Source organism: Clupea harengus, chromosome 19 (assembly GCF_900700415.2).
Source record: "Clupea harengus chromosome 19, Ch_v2.0.2, whole genome shotgun sequence".
NCBI classification, from domain to species: Eukaryota; Metazoa; Chordata; class Actinopteri; order Clupeiformes; family Clupeidae; genus Clupea; species Clupea harengus.
Window position 1 is genome coordinate 14,954,991 of NC_045170.1, and position 9,842 is coordinate 14,964,832.

Consider the following 9,842-nt stretch of genomic DNA (forward strand, 5'->3'; position numbering starts at 1 on the left):
GCAGTAGAATTTCAAAGCCTTTGCACCTCCACTTACATTCGACACACTGTGAAGAATGTTAAGGTTAAAGGGAATTTAAAAATGTATTCAGCAAGTCAAGGGATTCGGGCTCTATAGAATCATGCTCCACACATTCCTCCATGCTAGAGGAAAAGAAAAAGGGATGGGGAGGAGGCGGACCTAACAGGTGCACAGGTGTATAAAGGCTGGCCAGGTGAACACGGACCGCTACAGTTGCCACCAAGCAATCGGAGCTTTCACAAAGGGGCACTTTATAGCAGGTAAGAGATCCACAAAGGGACCTTCTTTCAATTTTTCTTTCAGCTGCTCTTCTCTGCTGTCATCCACTGCCTGCACCCACACACACACACACACACACACACACACACACACATGCACACTTGATGTTATCTTAGATCTAACGGTCTGTGTTTGGTGCCGAGTATCAGTATCTCTCTGTAGGGGGATCTGTGTCTTAGCGCAGTGTTTGCATTATACAGCCTGTGTGCTATGCAAATAGGAAGAAAGAGCCATTGAGTTCTGGAATGTTGTCTACTGTATTGCCATGCGAGAACTCTGAGGCTAACGCGCCATGTTTGCTCTCTTCAGATAGGTTGTGAAAAAATGGCTAAGGTACTGTTGTCAGTCTTCTTGGTCCTGGTGGCTGTGTCCTCTTCCCTGGGGAAACCAGAGAAGAACACAGTGAAGAAAGAGAAGAGGATTCCTCAAACTCTTTCCAGAGGTAAGAGCCCTTAGACCCCCTGCCTACTCCCTACTTTCTTCAGTCTCCCTACTTAAATCACACTGTTTGGTATGTTTCAGTATTTAATGGCAGCCTTGGTGGGGCTAAGTTTTGTGAAATGTTAGCATGACACAACATTTGGGAGGGTTTTATGACTGTGATGAGTGGGAAACCTATAAACTAGATTGATCTCTTTTCAGGATGGGGTGATCAGTTGATCTGGGCCCAGACTTACGAAGAGGCCTTATTCTGGGCCAGAAAAGGGTAGGTCTTTATCTTTCATGAGGTGGCTTTAATGTGTACTGATATACATGACTGATGTGCAACAGTTTATTTAGAAAGTAAATACGTAATCAACCTTTTAAAATAACACAGCACAAGTATCATTATATTTGCATGAACCATGAAGCAGGTGTCTTTCATTCAAGTGTGATCTTTAAAAACTTTTGTTTCCATAGGAACAAGCCCCTCATGGTCATCTTCCACCTGGAGGACTGCCCACATAGCCAGTGTAAGGCCCGTGCCCCTCTAGTCAAATACCACGCCAATCCCAAACACACGATATATTTGCTTCCTGTTCTGTGTAAACGAGTTGCAAGTAATGTGGAGGTTGTCCAGAAGTTCAGCGTGGGTATCTGGGCACGCCTTTTCAGGCTCCAGACTCTCCCTCTAAACTCACTATTTGAATGATTGAGGATCCTGTTTGTCGAGTTATTTGGCATCCAGCCTGTAAACATGGACTGTTGTTGAGACAAATGAAAGCTTAATGCCCTCACAGCACAGCACAGCACAGCACAGCACAGCATCAAACAGCTCCCGGATCCTATCTAATCCCTCCTCTGCATCCATGTCTTCACAGCTATGAAGAAGGTATTTGCAGAGGATAAGGAGATCCAGAGGATAGCTGATGAAGACTTCATTGTCCTCAATCTTATGGTGAGCTACGTCCACTGTCTGTTTTATCTCAGAACACGTACATTTTGTGGCACATTTGGCATATCTGTGCCCAAACAGACCTTAGACAGTTACAGTTGTCGATGATTTCTCTCTGGTAATGTATGATTTGTTTTCCCTCACCACATACAGTATGAGACCACCGATAAGCATCTCTCACCTGATGGTCAGTATGTGCCCAGGATCATTTTTGTTGGTAAGTGATTCCAACTGGTTCATGCCACGTATCTTCAGAATATAATGAAAATATTGCTCCGAAGACCAGCATGCACCAGCTACAGTTATTCTCTATTACTGGAAGTCCTTTAAAATGTTGCTTATTAAATAATGCCCCTCCTCCTCCTCTCTCCAGATCCCTCCATGACTGTGCGTGCTGACATCACAGGGCGCTACGCTAACCGCATGTATGCCTATGAGCCAACTGACGCTAAACTCTGTAAGTGTTTCTTCAAAGTCTATGATGTTTCTTTGCTGAGTTTGATTAAATTTTTAACGGCAGAATAGGCTCATTTTAGTGAGATTGCATGTGATTTTATAATTTAGTTGACCCTGTTCTTCCTCTCCTTTCACAAGTGTTGAGCAACATGCAGAAGGCTAAGAAGTTCCTGAAGACGGAGTTGTGAGCCCGAAGGACGTCTCCACCACCCTTCACCTTTGATGTGAAGGCTATGAACTGGAGTGCTCATGCCACACTCTTTGTCACGGTTTACCGATGTAAAGCCAAGCACTGCAGAACTTTTCAACTTTGTTTTTTAGTTTCAGTTACCGTCAATTTCCTGTTTGATCTAATGTATGAGATGTCTTTTTAAATAAATGCAGATGTTCTCATGACGTTTTTTGACCTATTCTATTAAAAAGCCTCTCCCCTTATTGTAATATATTGTGCGCATATCCCATGAATGCAATCTACCAGTTGCTTACAAATTATTCTTTAAAAAAAAAGTTGTTACCATAACGCTTTCGATTATAACCCTTTGATGAAGGGCTAAATATGGGCTACCTTTACCTTTACCACTACAGCTATTTGAGTTACATTTAGTCCTGAGATACAAAGCATTCGTATGGTCAATGAAAGGTTTCAAGAGAATGTTTAAGTTGCGCAAGAAGTGTAGGTAAGCAAATACATTTCGGACTTTTTCTTTTGGCCAAGCTTGCATTGTATCCATATCAGTATTATTAAATGTCAGCAAATACAAGTTCCTTCATGCATCCTGTTCAGGGCAAAGTGGTAGTATGTGTATTTATTTACCTGCCTGAATGGGAGTATACCTATAAAAGCATCATGTAGGAAGTATTTAAAATAACACAAAGTTCAGCCTTTCACCTTATACCGACAGTCTGACATGTCTCAGTATAATTCTGAAACGTGTTAAGGCACAATGAAGTGTATTCATTTAGGATATACTCTCATTCCTTCTGATCTATTTAAATGTAAACACCATTCAACTTTGGCAAATACATGTTCCTCCATGGATCCTGTTGGGTAAGAGAATGGTAGTGTACTAGTAAGTAAATATGTACTTTCCTAAATGTGATTCTATCAGTAAAACCAATGTGTGAAGAATTTCTTTGGGTGTCCTGGTCAGGACTCCATGTGCCACTGCTGTTTGCCCAGAGACTAAAGGAACAGGGTAGGTAGGCTGGGTGAAATCTGGGGAGCGTAGGGCTCCATCCTACATCCTGAAGGGGAAGGTTGGCATACTTTGTCCTGAGTCACCCTGTTGCCTAGTTACCGAAGCCGAGCCATTGTTGCTTAATGAGTTTCTGGGACAGGGAAAGTGTGTCATTCTCTGATTGGCTTAAATGGTGGCAGCGTAATGAGGCCTTTGTTTAAATCACACAAAAAGCATATTTGTTATATTCGTAACAAAGTGAACGACCACAAAGTATTATTTCAGGTTTATTTTAACACTTTGGTGAGTAGTTCACAGAACCTTCATACACATAATTCAAACCAAATTCATGCAAGAAGCCAAATCCACACACACACACACACACACGATCAGAGGACAGTAGTTCTATTACCATCATTCCTCTCATTAATACACCCAAAGAAAGCAACAAAAGAGAAAGAACAAAACTATACGAGCCAAACCACAACATCTGCCAGGTAGAAATATTCTGATAAAGTGGCTAGATAACTCATAAGTGACTTGTGTTGCATGTTGTGACGGCTGTCAAGTTAGGGTTAAAACCAGACATGCTTGAGAATTCAATTTGGTGCAACTCACCTGGACATCCGGCCTCGCAATGAGATTAGTACCTGCCCCAAAGACGCACTCCCAAGTAAGACCCAGTCATCAGATTTAAATCCAGGGAGGAAGCTTTAACCCTCTGCTTAGTTTCTCTTCTCCCTTTACTTCAGTACTGTTATTTCCATTACTACACCCTCTTATACATCATGCTTCATTTTCCGGAGAAATGATATACAGCATTGATGAGGATTTTATTGCCGTGACTTTTTACAGATGAAGGTAAAACACATCCAGTTCCTACAAAAAAAAGCATTTGGGTCTAGACCAAAATCTTGACTGATATATAGTTATGCAGTCCTTTGACAGTTTGTGAGAGATGTGAAGGCAGCTATAAAACAAAATGATAGTTCTCCCTCCGGGAGGTATACAAATCAAATATGTCATATAAATATAGTAGTCATTTCCATTTAGTCCCACATGCACAAGTGATACTAAGATCTTCATTACAGCAGCAGTTTTCATCCCCGAACCATTAAAGCTCACATTATCAGTGGACCGTCATACTTCAACCACATTATTCTTCGCCGATCAAGGTCATCAGAGGGTACTTAGGAGTTAGTTACTCATGCCAGACTTCCCAAGTTTTCAAAGAAGAACGTCCTATTTCTGGACCAACACGGTTATAATGTACATAATCATTTGACTCAAACACACTACACTCTCGCAAATCCAGCACATAGGGCAGTTAGAAAACATGTGTTTCCACTCCATACCAACCACACACGCACACACCCACACACTTTTATACATACATCCAAACAAAGCTTCAAAAGTTCAGGGGTTCAGACAAGTGCAGGAGATTGCAACGGAGGGTCACCATGACAACCACAGACCATAATGGGAGCTACAGGAAGGCGCTGGGATTGGCCCTCGGGTCCTTCTGGTTCCTGTATCTGTACGTGAGCCATACGCCCAGGATCTGTAAACAAAAAGATGAACAGGTCGAGGGTCATACTACTATCCCTTCATGTTATGAGCTGGCTGGCATCAACCTATCACAGAAAACACTTGGGCAGCCACAGATGGCACCCACTCCCGCACAGCCAAGACTGTGCCAACTTTGGATGAAGTTGTGAGATTTTAAAGTGGGATTCTTCATAGCAGATGGTGGATACGGAAGCCAAATCTGAGAGGATGGCAGCACATAAACAACTAGATTTTGAATGTGATGAAATGATGTGATGAAACTCAGACATTTGTGGCACATGAAGTCCACATGTATCATCCTAGTGTGAACACTACATAAATGAAATGAACTACAGTGTTCACTACAGGAAACAAAAACTGGTTAGACTGCTTGACAGTAGCCGGCCACATTCTTTAGAAGGACTGTCCTCCACTTCCTTAAGAACGCATTTGTTGGGCCAATGCCTTATACCTGTGTATGGCCTGCCTTTTACTTTATTAGAGAAGAGGTGAGAGAAAGAGAGAGAGAAAGAGAGAGAGTGACTGAGAAAGAAAGAAAGAAAGAAAGAAAGAAAGAAAGAAGAGATGGGGGCTCACCTCAGTGAAGCTGAAGAAAAGGCCAATTCCTCCTACGAAACGCAGCACCTCATCTGCATGCTCTTGGATTTTATCAGCGCATGTGGGGCAAATGTTGGAAGTACGGAAACAGGCCTGTGGAGGAGAGGGGGCTTAGAATCAACCCTGGAGTCATTGTGGCTTCAACGCCATTTAGTTAGATGATATATGTCACGACAAACACTTTTTTCAGAAGGTGATCGCGGAAAGCAGTTAACAGGAAATTGTGGATACACAATGTGCTCTGCTTGATATTCTCGTAGAATGTTTACAGTGGTTAAAAATGTAATTTAACCAAGCAGTTATAAACTGTTTGGTTAGCTACAGCAAATGTACAGCCACAAAATTTTCTTACAGCAGTTTTTTTCTCCTTTTTTTTTACAAGATGAATGTTGAAAACAAATAATAAAAAAATAAAAAACAATCAACAACATAACAAAATGACCAATTCTGCTTGGGTTGTGGCATACATATATCCAAGTTGCATGGGTGTGTATGCTGCCAGTATCTTACAGCGGGACAAGTGCCATTGAGGACGGGGGAATTAAAGCCGCAGCAGTTCAGGGTCTTCTCCACATCAATCTGAGTGTTCTGAGAGTTGTTCCAGCCCACCTCGAGTAGTTGCTCCTTGAAGTGTGATGACACGTTAGTACACACACTTCCTTACACGCAAAAACACTCACACACACATACAAACCTCTCAAGCACTCCTCATACTCCACACTAATCTAAGTGCCTCTTCACTCCTTACAAGTGACTATGTCACTTTGTTTTCATCTGTTATTTAATCATTGTCAAAGAGAGACCACAGAGCATTGTGGAACAGGTAAAAAAGATGGATGAATGTCATAAAGAGTATCCAAGGAAAAGCATAGCATCTACCCATTCTCATTCCCTTACCACATTCCCAATAAATGGTCCTGTGTTTGCTTAAAGGCTTTAAGTCTATTTAGTTATGTGCTTTGCATAGAGAGGGCTTGTCTTGAGTCTTTTCCTGACCCACCACACGTACCTGCTGGTCTTTGTTGATGGCCAGACAAGCGCTGGACACTGAAAACTGCACCACGAACACCATAAACAGGATAATCATGTACTAGTGTTTCAGCTGTTAAGGTACAAGTTCATCAAATCCTTAAAAGAGCACAACTGAATTATGATTTGAGGAGCTTCCTGAGCCGATAATGTTGAGTGGATTGCCAACAGATTGCCACAGATCTGCAGCATCCATCCACACAGACCTAGTGTGTTTGGCACAGTGTGAAATCGGATCTGAACCACACAGGTCTGGTTACATACACATGCATCAGTGGAAACTGCACATGAAAACTTCCAAATAAGGTCAGCAAAGCAAAGCCAGAAATATGACTAAACAGTAGGCACTGTTTATTTGTGAGTTTATTATTATTATTATTACTAGTCACATATTACTCATTTATCTGACAGCAGACTTGGCAGGGCAGAACTGATAAGTGCAGGTGATGCAGTTCCTCTATTTTTATAGTGAAGTTTTAATGTACACATTCCTCAGATAATTAATTTGTTGGCGTCTTCTGTCAGTGCGCTTTTCACAAATAAAGTGTCAATGTGACAGTCATGTCTAACACCACTATCCATTCCCCAGTATCGCAACATTTTTCGGCACAATATTATTGCGATACATCGGTGCCAAGTATCACAATATATATTTATTTAATATTATGATTTACATTTTATTTTGATAAATACATCTACTCTGATACCATTGCTTCTGAAGTCCACAAGATGGCAAAAGACCTCATTCTTCTCTTGCGTCATAGCAGAAATTGGATAGGAAGTTGCCTCTGTGCCAATTCCCACCCCTAATTGATACTGTTTACATTAAAATAACGTTTGATGTTACTGTGTTCTCAATCAGCCGAGAGACTGGCCTGAACATTATCTGACCTACAAAACTCAACAACCAGAGATCCAGGGGGGCAAAGGATACAAAGAAGAGAAGGACTTGATGATGCTTCATGGCTCCAACGAGACCGACCAGGGCGACAATGAACAAGAAGACCCCCACTCCGATGACGCCCCCCACTACCTGAAAGCTAGAGACCAGGCCAAACCATTTCCCCCAGGCAGCGATTCCAATCATCAGCAAGCTCACCATCTACAGGGAGGAAGTAAGTGAGCACAAAAATCTTAAATGAGATATGAAAAGTTAGGAATGAGGGTCAAGGCATCACACGTACCATTATGTAGACCGTATTGTGCTCTGATGGCAGTGTGTATCCATGTCTAAGAGAGCAAAGTTTTTCTTTTCGATAGAAATACATTTCAGTATGAGGGCCTTACAGTAATTATAAAGATACATTTTGGACATCTTATTGACTAAACTATAGCTTGTCCTATAGCCTATCCACTTACAAAGCAGTCTGAAATTAGGTCAAAAAAGGAAAGAATAATCTCACAATATAAACAGTCATCTGACACTGCACAGGATCAGAATTGATCTGATCTGATATTTAGAGCATAACAGGCCACGTGGTTGAGTGTGACATGTAGCAAACCAGCATAGCACTGAAAAACAGCACAGTTGTGATAGTTTATGTTAGATAAAACAAGATACAGTTAGGCCCAGCCTGAGCCCCGAACAAAGACAGGACGTGCGTGTGTTTTCTCTCAGAGACGTGAGAGGAAACGGGAGCGACAGCTGGTTTCTCCTCTTATTTTGTATAATTCAAACATTTGCACGATCGTGGTTGAAACCCAAAACGTTGTTGTTGGCCTTCGACCGTCGATCTAATTCCTGACAATGAATCTTTTTGAATAATTGATACAGCGGTTCTAACTCTGAGGACCAGTATATTGTTTACAACAATTTGCATCTTGTTTCCTACGGTAAACATTGTTATTTCACCAACGGCGTTCTTACAAGGTTGTCAAATTGCCTTCAAGTCGCACCATATGGAATTTTCTGATATGGCATAGGCTACTTACAACATAGAGGATGTTGACAGCACATAGGGAATTCTTAGAGCAGGTGAATCCGGCGCAGCCCATGGTGACGTTTTTTTTCCCTTGTTCCAGTTCCCAATTTACCTCAGACTCCTCGCTTGCGATTTCTTAAAGAAATAGCCTACTGCAAATAGGATTTTTCAATGAACGGTTCCAGTATTTGTCGCGTACAATAAACACACCTTGTGCCTTCGGAAAGCTAGACGGGGAGAGCATATGACTTCCAAGGGAGGGACTCCAGAATGCTTTGTGCTCTGGTTGGTTGGTAGGCAGTATCTCGGATTCATATGCAAATGATTGCGGAGATGCGGTGAGAGCTTTGGACCGCTGGCCAACGGCAGCATCATCCTGAAGTTGCGTGTGCAGCAGTAAGATCGAGTCATATATTCAATTCATTGGATGGTGGGGTTTACGTAGGAGAGTTACAAAAGGCGTTCTGTCAGCCTTGTCACTGACCACATTCATAAAGGCTTATAGGCTTAAAACAAGTTTGTAAGTATAAAAGTCCAATGTCCTGTTTCTTCAAGCGCTTCTAAAGATGCGGTAATATGGCATTTTTGTCTCTTCACTTACAATTATGATTATGATTATGAAGTAACCCAACTAGGCTCACCATATTCCACAGTAGCCTAATATTTTGCGTTCTATAGACGTTGTAACTCCATCTCATGTCTTTTATCACAGTTGTTTACATTTCACCTGCCACAACTGCATAAAAACAACGGAAACAAATCAAGACAGGGGAATCCCAGGAGCATTGTGAGAATTCTTTTTACTCCTCTCACGAATTACGCCAACACTGTAAGTCAATAAATAATTACATTTTTCAACAGAAACTACACATTGTATATTAACTCTAACTGGGAGATGACATGGCCATGTTCATGCTTGCTGTACAGGTTATTTGGAGTAGACGTGAAAAAACTGGAAAAATCCAAGGTATTTATTTGGGCACTACATACTGACACACCACGCAGACATGATATCCTTCAATCTTCTGATCTTCTGACCTCTGACCTTGTGGAATGCGGTGATTCCAGTTAAACATGAAATATCCATATTGCACCAATGGAGCAACTTCATAGCTTCTCTCTGGTGTCTTTGCCGTTTATTCCGCACACAGAAAATAATCAGTCAGACTGATACAGAAGGCAGAAAAGGCAGAGGGCCTTACACGTGGACACAACACAGTGGGTAATAGTGACAGAGACACTAATACACAATGACACTATACAGGGCATTTACACAATTTACACATAACACAACATCTTCAGAAGGCGAGCTGGGTTGTCAGAGTGAAGTTAAACCATTCCCCAAGTCCATCACTCTGGGAGTGCAACGGAGTAGTCAGAGTCTCTCTAATAACCAGCCGCCAGCAGACCTCTCTA

The 9,842-nt window shown here is 41.7% G+C and overlaps 2 protein-coding genes across 2 annotated transcripts; one reads left to right on the forward strand and one right to left on the reverse strand.

The window, feature by feature from the left end:
• The first annotated feature begins 182 nt into the window (after positions 1-182).
• On the forward strand, positions 183-2,524 carry agr2 (anterior gradient 2). The gene is made up of 8 exons (XM_031586016.2): positions 183-281; positions 610-742; positions 943-1,006; positions 1,201-1,253; positions 1,602-1,678; positions 1,829-1,892; positions 2,049-2,132; positions 2,270-2,524. Exons 2-8 carry the CDS (start codon positions 625-627, stop codon positions 2,317-2,319), a joined length of 510 nt encoding a protein of 169 aa, XP_031441876.1. The 5' UTR covers positions 183-281; positions 610-624; the 3' UTR covers positions 2,320-2,524.
• A 1,059-nt stretch (positions 2,525-3,583) lies between these two features.
• Positions 3,584-8,805, reverse strand: tspan13b (tetraspanin 13b). Its single transcript, XM_012818247.3, has 6 exons — positions 8,437-8,805; positions 7,439-7,606; positions 6,485-6,565; positions 5,986-6,099; positions 5,455-5,568; positions 3,584-4,870 (listed from the first exon to the last, which is right to left on the reverse strand). The coding sequence occupies exons 1-6, from the start codon at positions 8,497-8,499 to the stop codon at positions 4,796-4,798; spliced, it is 615 nt and encodes a 204-aa protein (XP_012673701.1). The 5' UTR covers positions 8,500-8,805; the 3' UTR covers positions 3,584-4,795.
• Positions 8,806-9,842: the final 1,037 nt, after the last annotated feature.